Source organism: Rana temporaria, chromosome 1 (assembly GCF_905171775.1).
Source record: "Rana temporaria chromosome 1, aRanTem1.1, whole genome shotgun sequence".
In the NCBI taxonomy this organism is placed as follows: Eukaryota; Metazoa; Chordata; class Amphibia; order Anura; family Ranidae; genus Rana; species Rana temporaria.
The window spans coordinates 255822292-255842554 of record NC_053489.1 but is presented as its reverse complement, the minus strand read 5'-3'; the positions used below and the strand labels follow the sequence as shown (position 1 = coordinate 255842554).

General features: G+C 45.0%; 1 protein-coding gene across 1 annotated transcript in view; it reads left to right on the top strand.

The window, feature by feature from the left end:
* The first annotated feature begins 19572 nt into the window (after window positions 1-19572).
* Window positions 19573-20263, top strand: part of CMTM5 (CKLF like MARVEL transmembrane domain containing 5) — a 48664-nt gene continuing 47973 nt past the window's right edge. Inside the window, exon 1 of the mRNA XM_040354468.1 lies at window positions 19573-20139. Coding sequence (XP_040210402.1) covers window positions 20044-20139 — 96 coding nt within the window. The 5' untranslated portion in view covers window positions 19573-20043. The remainder of the gene's footprint in view (window positions 20140-20263) is intronic.

Below are 20263 nucleotides of genomic sequence, written 5' to 3'. Positions count from 1 at the left end.
CAATTTCGAGATATGCTGGAGGAGCGCTCTGATTGGCTCAGAATATTCGTGATATTTTATCGAAATATCGCAACATGCGAATGCGATATTTATTGCGCAATTTCGAGATATGCTGGAGGAGCGCTCTGATTGGCTCAGAATATTCCTGATATTTTATCGAAATATCGCAACATGCGAATGCGATATTTATTGCGCAATTTCGAGATATGCTGGAGGAGCGCTCTGATTGGCTCAGAATATTCCTGATATTTTATCGAAATATCGCAACATGCGAATGCGAAATTTATTGCAGATATTTCGAAAACTGCTGTAGCAGCACTCTGAAATCGAATATGTATGATATTTTAACCAAAATACATATTGCGATTGCGATTTTTCGATCGCGCATGCGCAATTGCGCGAACAACACGCGACCATTTCCTGGAGCCTTGCCAGTTTCCCAATATTACAGCAACATGGTGGGAAGCAATTTCTCAAAGTCTGAGGAAAAGTTGCTGATTTGTGTAAGTATTTTGACCACTGTTATTTCATCATCTTCAACTGCATTTAAGTCTAGTTTAAAAGTTAGTATATATGATCAGATATTAGTATTTAACCAAAAATGTGTCTCCTGCTTTTACAAAACTACAAGTCCCAGCATGCCTGGACAGCTGCAGACACCCTGGTTGGCAAATGTGTATTTAGGCACTTTTCCTTGTTATTTAGCATAATGAATTTAAAAATTTTTTGGACATAGGACGTATGCGAACGTCCTGACTTCAGTGTCCTCAAGGCCCAAGGACGTTCGAATACATATTGCCCTTTAGATGTTGCAGAACTACAACTTCCAGCATGCCTGGGAATGCTGGCACTTCTAGTATTGTAAGTTCTGCAGGCCCACATTTTTCAGGCCTTTATGCACGGGTCTCTAAACTGTGGCACCCTAGATGCAGCAAAAGTAAAATTCTTAGCATGCACTGACAGACCGTGGCTGATGGGAGTAGTAGTTTTGCAACAGCTGGAGGTGGACTGGTCTTGAAACCCAGAGTTAGGTAACAAACCCGTAGTGTTTTGCAACCATTCTGCCTCCAGCTGGTTATTTTCTGTTGAAAAGCCTGTGGCGTGCAAAACACAACCCAAAAACTCCACCCGGTGCAAGGAAAAATTTGCACACACCTAAAGAGTGACATCACAAAAAACTGCGACGGTTGCATACGTCAGTGGTCCTCCGAAAAGGTCCCGTCTCTGACCCCCCGGGGCGTTAGGCTCCTAGGCTCCTGACAGGGAAAAGAGTTACTGTGGTCCATACAGCCGAAGCCATATGGACCCATCTCGGTCCAAGCAGCGCAATCAACACGCGAACAACACGCGACCATTTCCTGGAGCCTTGCCAGTTTCCAACTTATGATCGCAGCGCAATCACACAGCAACATGGTTGGAAGCAATTTCACTAAGTCTGAGGAAAAGTTGCTGATTTGTGTAAGTATTTTGACCACTGTTATTTCATCATCTTCAACTGCATTTAAGTCTAGTTTAAAAGTTAGTATATATGATCAGATATTAGTATTTAACCAAAAATGTGTCTCCTGCTTTTACAAAACTACAAGTCCCAGCCCAGCCCAGCATTTAAGTCTAGTTTAAAAGTTAGTATATATGATCATATATTAGTATTTCACAAAAAATGTGTCTCCTGCTTTTACAAAACTACAAGTCCCAGCATGCCTGGACAGCTGCAGACACCCTGGTTGGCAAATGTGTATTTAGGCACTTTTCCTTGTTATTTAGCATAATGAATTTAAAATTTTTTTGGACATAGGACGTATGCGAACGTCCTGACTTCAGTGTCCTCAAGGCCCAAGGACGTTCGAATACATATTGCCCTTTAGATGTTGCAGAACTACAACTTCCAGCATGCCTGGGAATGCTGGCACTTCTAGTATTGTAAGTTCTGCAGGCCCCCATTTTTCAGGCCTTTATGCACGGGTCTCTAAACTGTGGCACCCTAAATGCAGCAAAAGTAAAATTCTTAGCATGCACTGACAGACCGTGGCTGATGGGAGTAGTAGTTTTGCAACAGCTGGAGGTGGACTGGTCTTGAAACCCAGAGTTAAGTAACAAACACGTAGTGTTTTGCAACCATTCTGCCTCCAGCTGTTTTTTTCCTGTTGAAAAGCCTGTGGCGTGCAAAACACAACCCAAAAACTCCACCCGGATGCAGTGAAAAATGTGCACACACCTAAAGAGTGACATCACAAAAAACTGCGACTGGTACATACGTCAGTGGTCCTCCGAAAAAGGTCCCGTCTCTGACCCCCCGGGGCGTTAGGCTCCTGACAGGGAAAAGAGTTAGCAACGCATATCTCCCCTATACGTGTATCCTGTGTTGTTAATAATATATTCATAATTATGCAAATGATAATGGCTGCTATATTTATGCAAAAAAGGTGGCGACCGAAATGGCAGGATATAAAATCTTTCATGTTACCCCTGTCATTGATTAATAAGGCGAGAATGCTTCCAATTGTTGAATAGCATACATTTACGTCATATATCCATAAGGCTGTCAACAGAAGTATTACAATATACTTTGTTCTTCATCTTGCAGAAGTTCCTGGAAACAGGATACGATGACCTGCGGCGGCAGCCACAGAAAAGGGCTGTGGTCAGCGCCCTAATCGCTGACTTTGGCGGCCATCATGACCACAAGGCCATTGTTAAGAAGTGGTCTGATCTAAAGAGGCGCCAAATGGGTAATGTCAGACGTCTTCGGGCTAAATATCATCCAGGTAAGTTATTGTTGACAGTTATGTTTTTTTTTAAAAAAGTGTATTTTGTGCGTGAACTCGAAAGAGAGAGGAGCCGGCCTGCAGGAGTTGGGAGGCCTCCCCCAGAGGCAATCTGCCACCTTTCTCCATGCCCCGGTTGGCAATGGCGGGTGTGAGGGGGTCCTCCCAACCCAACCTCGCATAGCACACCCACCAGTGGCGGGGCTGAGACCACCAAACTCAATTCACAGGTAGCCGAGAGCGGGATCCGAACCCCTAGCTGCAGAGGTGAATCAGTTGTCAGTGCAGTGGCAATCGCGTGGAGCCACCGCAGCTCCTTTGGTGACAGTTATGTAAGGTCATATGTAATTCATGTAAGGTCAGATGTTGTTAACCAAGATGCCATGTTGTGCTAACATATATCACCACCGGCCAAGGTATTCATAGTACTGTTGAAAAAAGACATGGGGCAGCAGACAGGAACACAGAAGTTATGTGGGAACATAATTTTCCCATTGCTTTGCATGGGACTTTAAAGAAAAACCCCGACCATGGCAAGTGGGGGTGGGTAAGGTTTAAACCACCTATCCTATGTTTGTGGCTGACATATAAGTAACCTGTGTGCCAAGTTTCATATAAATATCTTTAGCCGTTTGTACGTGATGCTGGAACATACATACATACATACATACATACATACATACATTTATGCACACACACACGTTGAGTTTTATATATATAGATTACCACTAAATTCCTGTGTTAGGAGTGGGGTTGTTATAGTAATCCCGTGTGCTCCATCAGGCCCTTTTTTTAACATGAGATGGTCTGAACAAAACAAAGTAGACAAAAACAGCTCATTTTAACATGGTTGCATCCCAGCTCACGCTCAGTCCCCTGTAGTGCCCACAAGACCCTTTAATATAACATTGTCCCATTGGTTAACTGTCTATATAAATCAATTTGTATTCATATACAATACAGCAGAGTACACAGAATTTGCATACGTCATTAGAAAACATTTTTATAATATATGAACATTGTGTTATTATAGAAGCTCCAATGCCAGTTATCCGCGCCAAGCGCAGAAGGCGCCAGGCCGATGAGGAGGAGGAGGAGGATGCGGCAGAGGAGGATGCGGCAGAGGAGGAGATGGATGAAGAGGAGCAGCCAGGGCCCTCCCACTCCCCAACCCCAGCTCCTGCTGAGGAGCAAGCTGAGGAGATTCCCCCCCCCACCACCCCAACTTCTCAAGCGGAAGAGCAGGAGGAAGAGAGCGGTCCTGTGAGCCTCGCTCAGGAAGGTAAATATGTGCACAATGATTAATAACATTTCAACAACAAAATGTAGATATAAAAATGGACAACATATAAAGCGCACCTGTCAGATTGTAGAACCATAATATGGTATTGATGCTAGAAGTATACAGGTAGTGCATAATTATTAGGCAAGTTGTATTTTTTGAGGATTCATTTTATTATTGAACAACAACCATGTTCTCAATGAACCCCAAAAACTCATTAATATCAAAGCTGAATTTTTTTGGAAGTAGTTTTTAGTTTGTTTTTAGTGTTAGTTATTTTCGGGGGATATCTGTGTGTGCAGGTGACTACTATTACTGTGCAGAATTATTAGGCAACTTAACCAAAAAATAAATAGATACCCTTTTCAATGATTTATTTTTAACAGTGAAACCAATATAACATCTCAACATTCACAAATACACATTTCTGACATTTAAAAACAAAACAAAAACAAATCAGTCACCAATATAGCCACCTTTATTTGCAAGGACACTCGAAAGCCTGACATCCATGGATTCTGTCAGTGTTTTGATCTGTTCACCATCAACATTGCGTGCAGCAGCAACCACAGCCTCCCAGACACTGTTCAGAGAGGTGTACTGTTTTCCCTCCTTGTAAATCCCACATTTGATGATGGACCACAGGTTCTCAATGGGGTTCAGATCAGGTGAACAAGGAGGCCATGTCATTACTTTTTTTTATTTAATACCCTTTCTTGCCAGCCACGCTGTGGAGTACTTTGACACGTGTGATGGAGCATTGTCCTGCATGAAAATCATGTTTTTCTTGAAGGATGGTGACTTTTTCCTGTACCACTGCTTGAAGAAGGTCTCTTCCATAATCTGGCAGTAGGACTGGGAGTTCAGCTTGACTCCATCCTCAATCCGAAAAGGCCCCACAAGCTCATCTTTGATGATACCACCCCAAACCAGTACTCCACCACCACCTTGCTGGCGTCTGAGTCGGACTGGAGCTCCCTGCACTTTACCAATCCAGCCACGGGCTCTTCCATCTGGCCCATCAAGACTCACTCTCATTTCAGCAGTCCATAAAACCTTAGAAAAATCTTTCTTGAGATATTTATTGGCACAGTCTTGACGTTGCAGCTTGTGTGTCTTGTTCAGTGGTCATCGTCTTTCAGCCTTTCTTACCTTGGCCATGTCTCTGGGTATTGCACACCTTGTGCTTTTGGGCACCCCAGTGATGTTGCAGCTCTGAAATATGGCCAATCTTGTGGCAAGTGGCATCTTGGCAGCTGCACGCTTAACTTTTCACAGTTCATGGGCAGTTATTTTGCACCTTTGTTTTTCCACACGCTTCTTTTGTTTGATGATCACGCTTCAGAAGCTTTGCAACTTTAAGAGTGCTGCATCCCTCTGCTAGATATCTCTCTATTTTGGACTTTTCAGAGTCTGTCAAATCCTTCTTTTGGCCCATTTTGACAAAGAAAAGGAAATTGACTAATAATTATGCACACCTGATATAGAGTGTTGATGTCATTAGACCACACACCTTCTCATTACAGAGTTGTACATTACCTAATATGCCTAATCTGTAGTAGGCTTTCGAGCCTATACAACTTGGAGTAAGACAACATGCATAAAGAGGATGATGTGGTCCAAATACTCATTTGCCTAATAATTCTGCACTCCCGGGATGTGTTAGACACATAACAAGTGTATACACATGATAATGATTGATTAATAAGCAAAAAAAAAATTTTATTTATTTGGTAACGTTATTTTAAATCCAATTTTTTTTTTTATTATATCCTAACAGTATCAGGAAAGATGAGGAGGCAGACCGCGCTGATAAAGACAACCCACCAGAGGATCCAGGCAAATCAGCGCCAGATCCGCTATCTTATTCAGCAAAATGTGCTGCTGGAGCAGCAGCAATTAAAAAATATTGAGAAGCTGGAGCGCCTTCAGAAGCTCAATCAGAGTTATATCTGAAATTATGTTTTTATTAATAAATATTATTTTTTGGAAATGTTTCATTTCTTTTTGAGATAGATTTGTAGGTTTTTCAACACATCTAACTTAACATCAAACAAATCAACATCAACACATTTAACTTCATAATAAGCAAAAACATTTTATACTATTATTTTATTTAACAGTAACCTAGGACAAACTAAAGCACACGACACAGACACGACGAACACAAAATAAACAGTTGAAAAATGAACATAACAAAAGCAACAATATATATATATATACAAAGAGAGAGAGAGGGAGAGCAAGAAAGAGAGAGAATGCAGGTGAGCTCTTGCAGACAGCCCAATGGTTGCAGTATAAATGCCGCAAAACAGTGTTTAACATAAGGTTCATTGTTATAGTTACACTTGCTGTTTAGATCCGGTCTGGTAGCTTGTAGCGGAGGCTGTTGGTGGATCCGCTGTGCCAGAGAGGTCATGAAGCTTTACTCAGCATGGAGGCAGCAGCAGGAGTATTAAAATATAATATAACTAGACAATGCATTTCCTGAGGAAAATGCGAGTGGGAATGCTGAATAGCTTAATTGGTGAGCCCCTTGCCAAAGACATTCACCATAACCACTACACTATCTTTAGGACACACAGCTTCTTTCTCTATCTGCAAAGTATAGCGTATGCTGACTTCCTGGTCGCCCCTCCCCCCTCAATAGGTTTCCCCTCCTCCCCAGGTCAGTGAGGAGGAATATTGCACTGAGGTCAGGAAAGTGATTTATAGAAAGAAATAACATTACAAACGCTTTTAATTCACAGATCTAATACATGATTTAAGCCTCCAAACAAAGCTTAATAAATCCTCAAACGTACATGCAATTGATACAACGACTACACCGTTTGAAATACACGGCCCTTGTAAACGCATCGATATGAAATTTATGTAGATAAACTTAAAAATGTGACCATGTCTGCGATTTAGAAAAGAGCGTCTTTGTGAGTTCTGCAGCAACATTTTTTAGATAATTTAACATGAGAGTCTATGAGACATAATTTCTGGCTGTTGCTCCAATAACTAAAACTAAAATACGTATCGCAGACTTGATCACATTGCCATAAACCAGACAAGCATAGCTACGTTTTGATCTAAAAATTGTGTATGAAAAGTAGATCTTGTGGGCGTGAGACCAATTTGTTTCCCCTTTTTGTAAAGATATTTTTAATTACAAAGATCTAGAATGTTAAGGTCACATGACAGACTCTAAATCCCCTCCATAGGATTACATTATAACCTATCGCATTTTTGTGAAAAATTCGCAAAACGTAAATTGCGTTTTCACCAAAAAATTGTAAACGCTAACTATCTGAAAAGTCATAGCCGGATAGCTAAATATTTTGTGACCGCTTTACAGTTTTTTCAGTGTCTGTAAGTGAAAGTATGAAGTAGCTGAAACTTTTGGCAGGGCATGTGAATTCAAAGGGGAAAAGGATGTTCTCATTGACTTCAATGTTAAAAAAAGGGTCTTAAAAGCTAAAAATTTATAAAAGTGTAAAAAGTAGGAAAAAACTTGAACAAGTCCCATCATTTGCTGAAAGAGACGAACATTTTTACAGTTGAATGGTCTCAATAGCTGAAAGTATGCCGAAGTTACGCTGAACCAAAAAACGTAAGGAATAATAAGATTACTAAATTTACGGATATCAATACTGGAAATGTTTATTAAAGCATTCACACTAATTAAGATTAATACATTTACGGGTATCCATACTAGGAATGCTTATTAAAGCATTCCCACTAAGTATCACACAGGCACGATTTACAAGCAGTAGTGGTAATAGTAATACATAGCATAAAAACACTTGGGGAATACTTTACAGCATTAGTAGTGGTCATAATAGTCAATAGTGTACCAAAAAATTGGGACACAGGTGTCTTGACTGAGCTGTAATAGTAGTAGTAGACATTGACAATACAGTGTCAAATCACTCGGGCAAGAGGTGCCATGATGAACAGCAGTCTTAATAAGAGTATATAGGGTGTGAAATAACTGCTGACATAGGTGTCTTGACTGGGCAGCAGAAGCAGCAGTAGTAGTATTAACAGTAGTAGTTGATACAGAGTCATATCACATGGGCAGGAGGTGCCATGATGTACAGCAGTCTTAATAAGAGTATATAGGGTGTGAAATAACTGCTGACATAGGTGTCTTGACTGGGCAGCAGAAGCAGCAGTAGTAGTATTAACAGTAGTAGTTGATACAGAGTCATATCACATGGGCAGGAGGTGCCATGATGTACAGCAGTCTTAATAAGAGTATATAGGGTGTGAAATAACTGCTGACATAGGTGTCTTGACTGGGCAGCAGAAGCAGCAGTAGCAGTATTAACAGTAGTAGTTGATACAGAGTCATATCACATGGGCAGGAGGTGCCATGATGAACAGCAGTAGGAATAGGAGTATATAGAGTGTCAAATAACTGCTGACATAGGTGTCTTGACTGGGCAGCAGCAGCAGAAGCAGCAGTAGTATTAACAGTAGTAGTTGATACAGAGTCATATCACATGGGCAGGAGGTGCCATCATGAACAGCAGTAGGAATAGGAGTATATAGAGTGTCAAATAACTGCTGACATAGGTGTATTGACTGGGCAGCAGCAGCAGAAGCAGCAGTAGTATTAACAGTAGTAGTTGATACAGAGTCATATCACATGGGCAGGAGGTGCCATCATGAACAGCAGTAGGAATAGGAGTATATAGAGTGTCAAATAACTGCTGACATAGGTGTATTGACTGGGCAGCAGCAGCAGAAGCAGCAGTAGTATTAACAGTAGTAGTTGATACAGAGTCATATCACATGGGCAGGAGGTGCCATCATGAACAGCAGTAGGAATAGGAGTATATAGAGTGTCAAATAACTGCTGACATAGGTGTATTGACTGGGCAGCAGCAGCAGAAGCAGCAGTAGTATTAACAGTAGTAGTTGATACAGAGTCATATCACATGGGCAGGAGGTGCCATCATGAACAGCAGTAGGAATAGGAGTATATAGAGTGTCAAATAACTGCTGACATAGGTGTATTGACTGGGCAGCAGCAGAAGCAGCAGTAGTATTAACAGTAGTAGTTGATACAGAGTCATATCACATGGGCAGGAGGTGCCATCATGAACAGCAGTAGGAATAGGAGTATATAGAGTGTCAAATAACTGCTGACATAGGTGTATTGACTGGGCAGCAGCAGCAGAAGCAGCAGTAGTATTAACAGTAGTAGTTGATACAGAGTCATATCACATGGGCAGGAGGTGCCATGATGAACAGCAGTAGGAATAGGAGTATATAGAGTGTCAAATAACTGCTGACATAGGTGTCTTGACTGGGCAGCAGCAGCAGAAGCAGCAGTAGTATTAACAGTAGTAGTTGATACAGAGTCATATCACATGGGCAGGAGGTGCCATCATGAACAGCAGTAGGAATAGGAGTATATAGAGTGTCAAATAACTGCTGACATAGGTGTCTTGACTGGGCAGCAGCAGCAGAAGCAGCAGTAGTATTAACAGTAGTAGTTGATACAGAGTCATATCACATGGGCAGGAGGTGCCATCATGAACAGCAGTAGGAATAGGAGTATATAGAGTGTCAAATAACTGCTGACATAGGTGTCTTGACTGGGCAGCAGCAGCAGCAGAAGCAGCAGCAGTAGTATTAACAGTAGTAGTTGATACAGAGTCATATCACATGGGCAGGAGGTGCCATGATGAACAGCAGTAGGAATAGGAGTATATAGAGTGTCAAATAACTGCTGACATAGGTGTCTTGACTGGGCAGCAGCAGCAGCAGAAGCAGCAGCAGTAGTATTAACAGTAGTAGTTGATACAGAGTCATATCACATGGGCAGGAGGTGCCATGATGAACAGCAGTAGGAATAGGAGTATATAGAGTGTCAAATAACTGCTGACATAGGTGTCTTGACTGGGCAGCAGCAGCAGAAGCAGCAGTAGTATTAACAGTAGTAGTTGATACAGAGTCATATCACATGGGTAGGAGGTGCCATCATGAACAGCAGTAGGAATAGGAGTATATAGAGTGTCAAATAACTGCTGACATAGGTGTCTTGACTGGGCAGCAGCAGCAGAAGCAGCAGTAGTATTAACAGTAGTAGTTGATACAGAGTCATATCACATGGGCAGGAGGTGCCATCATGAACAGCAGTAGGAATAGGAGTATATAGAGTGTCAAATAACTGCTGACATAGGTGTCTTGACTGGGCAGCAGCAGCAGCAGAAGCAGCAGCAGTAGTATTAACAGTAGTAGTTGATACAGAGTCATATCACATGGGCAGGAGGTGCCATGATGAACAGCAGTAGGAATAGGAGTATATAGAGTGTCAAATAACTGCTGACATAGGTGTCTTGACTGGGCAGCAGCAGCAGAAGCAGCAGTAGTATTAACAGTAGTAGTTGATACAGAGTCATATCACATGGGCAGGAGGTGCCATCATGAACAGCAGTAGGAATAGGAGTATATAGAGTGTCAAATAACTGCTGACATAGGTGTCTTGACTGGGCAGCAGCAGCAGAAGCAGCAGTAGTATTAACAGTAGTAGTTGATACAGAGTCATATCACATGGGCAGGAGGTGCCATCATGAACAGCAGTAGGAATAGGAGTATATAGAGTGTCAAATAACTGCTGACATAGGTGTATTGACTGGGCAGCAGCAGCAGAAGCAGCAGTAGTATTAACAGTAGTAGTTGATACAGAGTCATATCACATGGGCAGGAGGTGCCATGATGAACAGCAGTAGGAATAGGAGTATATAGAGTGTCAAATAACTGCTGACATAGGTGTCTTGACTGGGCAGCAGCAGCAGCAGAAGCAGCAGTAGTAGTATTAACAGTAGTAGTTGATACAGAGTCATATCACATGGGCAGGAGTTGCCATGATGTACAGCAGTCTTAATAAGAGTATATAGGGTGTGAAATAACTGCTGACATAATTGTCTTGACTGATCCAAAGGAGTCATGGGAGAAAATCATGTGGTCAGATGAGACTATAATATAATTTTTTGATCATAATTTCACTAACCGTGTTCGGAGGAAGAATAATGATGAGTACCATGCCAAGAACGCCATCCCTAATGTGAAGCATGGGGGTGGTAGCATCATGCTTTGGTGGTGTTTTTCTGCACATGGGACAGGGTGACTGCACTGTATTAAGGAGAGGATGACCGGGGCCATGTATTGCAAGATTTTGGGCAACAACCTCCTTCCCTGAGTTAGAGCTTTGAAGATGGGTCGAGGCTGGGTCTTCCAACATGAGAATGACCCAAAGCACACAGCCAGGATAACCAAGGATTGGCTCTGTAAGGAGCATATCAAGGTTCTGGCGTGGCCTAGCCAGTCTCCAGACCTAAACCCAATAGAGAATCTTTGGAGGGAGCTCAAACTCCGTGTTTCTCAGCGATAGCCCAGAAACATGACTGATGTAGAGAAGATCTGTGTGGAGGAGTGGGCCAAAATCCCTCCTCCAGTGTGTGCAAAGCTGGTGTAAAACTACAAGAAATTTTTGACCGCTGTAATTGCAAAGAAAGCCTACTGTACCAAATATTAACATTGATTTTCTCTGATGTTGAAATAGTTATATTCAGCACTGTAAATACATCAGGTCCGGGGCTTCATCAGGGAATGCATGGCAAGGGACCCTTCAGCGCCCTGAACCGACGACGGGTGCCAGAAAGTCACCGCCGATCCAGGACTCATTCATCTTTATGAATGTGAGTCTGTCCACGGACTCTGTGGACAGACGGGTCCTCTTGTCCGTGACCACCCCACCTGCCGCGCTGAATGTCCGCTCAGATAGTACGCTGGAGGGGGGGCAAGACAATAACTCCAGCGCATACTGAGCGAGCTCGCGGCAGGTGTCCAATCTGGCAACCCAGTACTCCATGGGGTCGTCGGTGCTCATACTGTCAGAAGCACCGACGGACGCCATGTAGTCTGCCACCATGTGGGCCAGCCGCTGGTGGTGACTGCTGCTGCTGCTGCTGGTGGTGGTACTGGGTCGCTCGGTTTGGAAGAACATCCTCATCTCTTCCATTAGGTCCCCTGCTCGGCTGCAGCTGGGTGCAGCCACCTGCTGGGTGAGATGAGGGGGGACAACTGGAGGCCGGGGAGTTGCCTGCTCCAACCGTCTGACAATGGCTGCCTGCAGTTCCTCCATCCGGTGCTGCCTCCGGCTGGCTGGGATGAACTGCTCCAGTTTCCCCTTGCACCTGGGATCCAAAAGGGTGGCCATCCAGAAATCATCCCTCGTCTTGATGGTCTTAACCCGGGGGTCCCTCCTGAGGCATCTGAGCATGTGGGCAGCCATGGGGAAGAGCACAGCCCGCTGTGACTCCTCAATGCTGGCCAGGTGAATGAGGTGCGACTCTTCTTCCCTGAGGCGCTGCTGGTCAAACTCAGACATGCCCAACCCCCGGACTATCGGTGCCCCCAACACCGGCTCTCCCTCCTGACCAGGCCCTGACTCCGGGACGACACCAGCAACCACCTCCTCCTCCTCTTCATCATCATCCTCCTCCTCCTCCTCCTCCTCCTGGTCCTGGCCCTGGTCTCGGTGGAGCATTGCTGACTCCTCCTGCTCCACCAAGGCACTCTCCCCAGCCTCGAGCAGGCGATCTAGTGTCCTCTCCAGCATGAACAGTATTGGCAGCACGCTATTGAGGCCAATTTGCTCACTGCTGACCATCTTGGTCGCCTGCTCGAAGGAGGACAACACTTGGCAGACCTGGTTTATCTGCCCCCACTGCGCACAGGCGATGAAAGGGAGTTGTGGTGAAGCCCTCTGAGTGCCTAGTTCCATCAGGTACTCCCTCACCGCCCTTTGCTGCTCCCACAACCTCTTCAGCATGTGGAGGGTGGAGTTCCACCGCGTCACACTGTCCACAATCAGCCTGTGAAGGGGCAGATTGTACTTCCGCTGCAATTTGGACAGGGACGCGGTAGCGGTTGGGGAGCGCCTGAAGTGGCTGGCAATCCTACGCGCCTTTGCCACAATGTCACTCAACCCTGGATAAGTGCGCAGGAACTTCTGCACCACCAGGTTGAGGACATGTGCCAGACAGGGCACGTGCGTCAGACTGCCAGCATGGAGGGCGGCGAGTAGGTTGCTGCCGTTATCGCAGACAACCATACCTGGCTGGAGCCTTCGGGGTGTCAGCCACTTCTGGACCTGAGCTTGAAGTGCTTTCAGCACTTCTTCTGCAGTGTGTCTCCGGTCCCCTAAACTAACAAGCTGGAGCACGGCCTGACAGCGCACGTGCCCCACACTTGAGTAGCTACGGGGGCGCTTGCTGGGAGGCTCAGCAGCTGCGGAGACAGTGGCTTGAGGGAGACCAGCAGTTCTCCCCTGGACACCCCGGGGCGGCACCACAAGATCGGTTGCCGACGATCCCTCACCGACGCCTCGGAGGGAAACCCAATGGGCCGTGAAGCTGATGTAGCGTCCCTGCCCATGCCTGCTGGTCCAGCCATCCATTGTCAGATGAACCCTGTCGCTGACAGCGTGATCCAGCGACAGGGTTACATTCTGAACAATGTGCTGGTGTAGGGCAGGGACACCAGTCCTGGCAAAGAAATGGCGGCTGGGGACACGCCATTGGGGTTGGGCCTGCTCCAACATCTGCCTGAAGGGGTTGCTGTCAACTATGTTGAAGGGCAGCAGATGTTGGGCAATAACCCTTGCCAGGAGCCCATTGAGGGAACGCACACGTCGGTCTCCAGGGGGGAAGGGAGTGGTGCGGTCAAAGGCGTCTGAAATCGACGCCTGGCGCCGGACGGCAGTGCGGGACACAGACGTGGAGGGTGCTGTGGAAGTAGAGGTCTGGCTGCCGGTACCAGTACCTCTACTAGAGGGAGCGGGGGGGCATGACCTGCTGGAAACAGATGAAGATGTGGCAGGGGCTGCTGTACCCTGCTCACTTGTGGTGGTGGCGCTGCTACCACCACCACGCTTCATCTCCTCATACAACGCCCAGTGGTTTATCCTGAGGTGCTGGTTCAGGGCTGTGGTACCCACCCGAGCCAAACACTTCCCTCTCTTCACCCTCACTTTACAAATCCGGCAGATGGCCACGGTAGGGTTGTCTGCCACCAGGGTAAAGAAATTCCAGACAGGTGACTTCAGCACCGCCCTCCTGTCAGATGGGGTGACGCTTACTTGCACCTGCTGGGATTCGGTGCGCACAGGTGGAGCTGCCTGCTGCTGCTGCTGCTGCTGCTGCTCCTCCTCCTGACACCTCCTGCTGCCATCACCAGTGGAGACCCTGACGATGGTCTCCCTGGTGGTGACCTGGCGCACCGTTTCACCAGGGTGCCTACCTTCCCCGTCGTCACTGACGTAGTGAGCCGACGCGTCAGATGGCAACCATGATGGGTCACCCTCTTCGCCCCCAGAGATGTCAGACCAAGGGCTGAGATGTGTTGGTCTGAGGGAACCACGTGACATGGAGCCTCTAGCCTGGCTCCGCTGTCCCCTCACCCACGCCTGGGTCTGACTAGGTGCTGCTGTTTCCTGCACCAAAACAGCAGCACCAGTTTGAAGGGATGTCTCTGGGATACTGCCAGCAGGTATCCCATCCTCCTCATCCATCCCTTCAAAAAGGTCCTGACCATCAGGACAGAGCTGGAGGTCTGCCTGATGCATGGCCTCCCCCAAGAGATCCCTATCACTGTCGCTGTCGAACAGTAAGATGCTGGACTCTTGGGGGCTGGGGGGGGGTAGTACAGGCAACGGTGTAATGGTGGTACTACTGTGAGTCGGGACCGACGACTCAGTGGCACTGCTGTGCCCCATGTAGTCCACCACTACTTGAGCCTGAGATGGCAATATCGGGCGGCTGCCCGATGGGAAGAACTCCCGGATCAGGCGTACTCCCCTTGCACCCGATCCTCTACCACTAGTAGGGGCACGAGAGGTACCCCGTGCTGGCAGCGATCCAGCACTGGGAGTAACTCCCCTACCCCTACTGCCACGGCCACGGATGCCGCTCATAATTGCTGATATGTGTGTGGGGGGGTTAAACTTTATTGGGGGGGAAAATGTGAACAAAATGTGTTTTTGTGTTTTTTTTACAAGACAGGCACGCAGACAAAGACGTACACAGACAGCTACTAAACTATAAGAAAAGTAGTACACCAGACAAGGACTACAAAATTAAAGAAAAAAAAAAAAAAGCACTAAACAAACACTAACTTTTTTTTTTTTTTTTTTTTTTAAACACAAAACACAGACACTAAACACACACTAAGCTAAGCTAGATGAAATAAATGTACACTAACAGTGTGTACACTTACTACACAAAATTTAACTAAACTCAACACAAAACTTAGCTTTTATAAAAGCTCTTTAGGGAAAACTAAACAAAATTTGAACTGAGATGCCTATCAAATATCACTGAACAGTGAACCTGCAAGATCTGACAGTAACACAAGATGAACAAAACTTAGCTTTTAGAAAAGCTCTTTTATAAAGCTCAGATCAATATGTGTTCTGAAATCTCTTGCAAATATAACTGAACAGGGAGGATTGCAGGATCAAACAGTAACACAAATGAAAAAAACAGCACAAAACAGCACAAAACGTAGCTTTGAAAAAAGCTCTTGGGTCTATTGCTTTGAAAAAAGCAGTTGATATACTGGAAAAGATCCACTGGAATCACTAAATAGCAATGCTGGTGATGATCTAAATCAATCAAGAACAAAGACACAGGAAACCAGGAAACCAGGAACACAGAAACAGCCTCCACACTCTATAGCAAGCTTCTGAATCTGCAATGAAATGGTGCTGGGAGTGAGCTTATATAATGTCCATGCAGGCAGGTTCCTATTGGTTGCTAACCTGTGACGAGTGTGGAAGGAGAACTCTGATTGGCTCTGATGCAAAAGGGCGGAGCAAATAATCGCGCAATATTCCTATTGCCGAATATTCGCATTGCGAATATTCGGCAATATAAAATGATCGCTTCAGCTACTCGGCCCAATGGCTCTAATCATACCAGCAATGCTTTCAGACGTCTATGGAGATCACTAGGATGTGATCTGTTTTAAAAATGAAACTGTAAAAATCGCTCTGATGCGGAAGATCGGGGCGAGGAAAATAATCGCGCGATATTGCGTTTGCCGAATAATCGCAATGCGATCTTTCTGGAAAATTCAATGAACGCTTCAGCTACTCGGCCCAGGGTCTCTAATGATACCAGCAATGCTTTTAGACGTCGATGGAGATATCTAGGATGTGATCTGATTCAAAAAAAAAATTGTAAAAAATCGAATATTCGGAATTGCGAATATTCACCGCGAATTTCGAAATATAGCGCGATTTCTCGAATATGCTATATTCGAGTCGAATATTCGCAATGCGAATATTCGTGAGCAACACTAATGATCATGTGCTGGTCGGAGCGGAGGGAATATTTCTTCAGTTTTGGGTGCATACCCATTCAGCTCAATTTGCATGTTCTTCTGCCTTGGCTCAAGTCCCGGCCAGTCTGCCCGCGAGAGCTATTTTTTGTATTTAAGCAAGCAATATGGGGGTGCATCTTTATGCCCCTGTTGAAGGCTTATGTGGCCGAAACGCGTCGGGTTTTGCTATTGTGCACCCCATATTGCTTCTATGTGATCACTTTTATCCTTGTCATAATTTTATATGTATGACTTTTAAAAATAAACCTTTTTTTGGTTTAATTGACCTGCGCTATTGGAGCCCCTTTTTTTCATTCCATGGTCCAACTGGAGGTCCAGCTACATGCATTCCTGTACTCCTGGATACACAGCCTGAGGGTCACACTCACAAATCTGTGGTGGCCACGCAACACGCTATTCGAGCAACGTTGGTTTCAGGTGTCCACGCCAGTTGGAGTTCTAGCTACAACAACGGTTCCATTCCGGTTTCAGTGGTCCCGGTCCCCAAAGACCACAACGTCTGATTGACTCTTTGCTGTACAGTAGTAGAGTCCAACCTATCTGGTAAGCGTGTTTATACTTACCTTACACCTGAGGTGATTGTAATTTCCAAAGATTTCTGCAGACAACTTGATTACCTTCCATTCCAATCATTGGACATCAGTCCACTCCATGCACTGCATCAACCTTGCCATTGAAGTTCACTCAATTCTTTGGCTAGAGACTGTTTATTCAATGCTGTGATTTTAGACCCTGCAAACTTTTAATCACATTGTAACTTTGTCCTCTAGGTTACCCAATTTCTACCTTATTTTGGGTACCTCCTCTTTTATGTGCACATATACCACTAAGTTGTTGCCTCACATGGTAACATCTACTGTATTTTTTTAACTCATTAGCACTACATTTTTTATTTACTATTTTCATTGGCTTTGTTTGTTTGTATGTAGCTGCTTATTTTCACTTATTTAGAGTTAGCGAAGATTTTTTCAGTTTTCCAGGCTGTGTTACAAAAAAAAATGTCCCCGGATTTCATTTTAAAAATCTAGTCATCTTAATTTTGAGGAGTCACTGAAGCGGACTTCTAGAAGAGGAGATGTGAGGCTTCCTGCCATGTACAGGGAGATCAAAGGGGGGAAATCTGATCAATGCATGCATGTGGATGAAATTTAGTCAGACTATATCTGCAAAGGGATGGGATCGAGTATTGGACTTCCCCCCTGCTCAGATAGTCAACTGAGTGCTGTAGGACATTCGTTTAGAGCAGTGGTCATTAACCCTGTCCTCAGGGCCCACTAACAGGCCAGGTTTGCAAGATGGCCTGTTAGTGGGCCCTGAGGACAGGGTTGATGACCACTGGTTTAGAGTCCTTGTTAATTGTTCAATTTACAAGCTCCAGGAGGTACCTTGGAAGACATAACTATGTTTAAATGAACGTGTAACAATTCCCCTCTTCATTTCAGATATATTACCCTACAGGCATGACATGGACATCTTCCAAGGACAGGGATATACTCTTTCATGACTGCTACATTGTCACAGCCTGTAAGATGCTGCAGGCATCATTCCATCTAGTTTGCAGAAGACCAAACGCTTTGCTTGCATGCGTGTCTTGAGTCGTTGTAAAAATATATGAATAAAACATAATGGTGGAACAAAATGACTTAAGCCCTGTACACACGATCGGTTTGTCCGATGAAAACAGACCGATGGACTGTTTTCATCGGACAAACCGATCGTGTGTGGGCCCCATCGGTTTGTTTTCCATCGGTGAAAAAAAATAGAACATGTTTTAAATTTTTCCTATGGATAAAAAACCGATAAAAAAAACGATCGTCTGTGTGGAACTCCATCGGAGAAAAATCCACACATGCTCAGAATCAAGTCGACGCATGTTCGGAAGCATTGAACTTAATTTTTCTCAGCTCGTCGTAGTGTTTTATGGTACCGCATTTCGGCACGGTCGGAATTTAGTCTGAATGGCCCGGATTCTCGTACCTCGGCGCATAGTTATGCCGGCGTAGCGTATCGAATATACGCTACGCCGACGTAGCGCAGAGTGGCGAGCACAGTATTCACAAAGCACTTGCTCCCAACGTTGTGCCAGCGTAACGTAACTTCTTCGGCGTAAGCCGGCCTAATTCAAAGTAGGTGGAAGTGGGCGTGATCCATTTAAATGAAGCGTGGCCCCATGCAAATGATGGGCCGAACGAACAGCGCATGCGCCGTCCCGTGGACGCATCCCAGTGCGCATACTCAGAATCACATCAGAAATACTCCCTAAGATACGTTGAATCACTGCCTACGACGTGAACGTAACCTACGCCCAGCCCTATTCACGTACTACTACGTAAACGACGTAAAATACGACGGCTGTTCCCTGGTCCATACCTTAACATGACTTACACCTTCTTTATGAGGCTTAACTTTACGCCGGACGTAAGCCTTACGTAAACCGCATATATTAATGCGCCGGGCGCAAGTATGTTCGTGAATCGGCGTATCTCACTCATTTGCATATTTGCAATGAGGCGGCCAGCGTAAATATGCGCCCAATATACGCCGACGTAGGAAAGTTACGTCGGTCGGAGGAAGCCTATTTTCAGGCGTATCTAGTTCTACGGGTACGGCGCATAGATACGACGGCGCACATTTACACTTACGCGGCCTATCTGTAGATACATCGGCGTAAGTGCTACGTGAATCCGGGCCTTGGTGTGTAGGCAAGACTGATGAAAGTCAGCTTCATCGGATATCCGACAAAAAAAATCCATCGGATTAGATTCCATCGGATATCCGATCATGTGTACAGGGATTAAGATATCCACTGGCTTGAATCAACCTCATTTGCTGTAATTTTCAAAACCAGCAGATCAGTTTTCTCATCCGTTTTGTATACTATATAGATGCTATCTGTAGCTCCTGTTGCTTTCCTTTGGATTTTTTTTTGAATGTCACGTGCATTAGGTATGCATACTTTTTTTGTTTCTTAAAGTCATATACTCTACAGTACCAAATTTTGTGTTTGGTTCTGTAGAATCATTTTACCTTGCATGTGCTGCAGGCATGTGACAATACAATCTCTGTCAACTTTTATTAGCTTTTCATTTTCACCAAATTCTTTAGTTGTTTGAGCGTCTCTCCTTCTCTTTTCCTCCCCTAGTCCCTTTCCCTCCCCCTCTTCCTGTAACACAAATCTGGATCAGTTGCATTTTCAGACACAGCTCATCCTCGTCACCCTGCTCACACATCAGGAGATTCTCTGGAAGAAACTCACCCTGCTTCCTCTACCTCAATCTTACTAATCTTTAACACCTCACAACAATTTTCATTGAATAACTTCCTCTCTTTTCATAGCCCTCAACTGGCTGAAAACTTTCTCCGTTCTTTTGGGTGTACAGAAATGTTTTATTGTGTTTTCTTCCTTTCTGCTTTGGGCACCACAAACTAAACACATATTCCAACAGTTCCTCTACTAATAGGAAACTAATAAACTGTTCTATCCCGAGCACACTACCGGTACATTACTGTTCTCAATATTCTATCCTATTCCCTGTTTTACTTTTTCTCCGTTATCTGTCAATCTGTCGGCGTAGCCCCTGCCTGGGGATGAGTGAACGAGAGGGAGACGAGAGCTCCAATGGCTTTTCTCTGGATAAAGAATTCCTTCGTTCATTGAAAGGGAAGCTTTTGCTAGCAGAGCTGGTAAGTGAATGACATTTAAACTCTCAGGACCAGGACCAAAATTAGATATGGACCAGTAGGGCTGGGCCAAGGGGTAGACAGAAGAGGTGGTCGCCTTGGGTGCTTCAGCAGGAAGGGGGAGCAA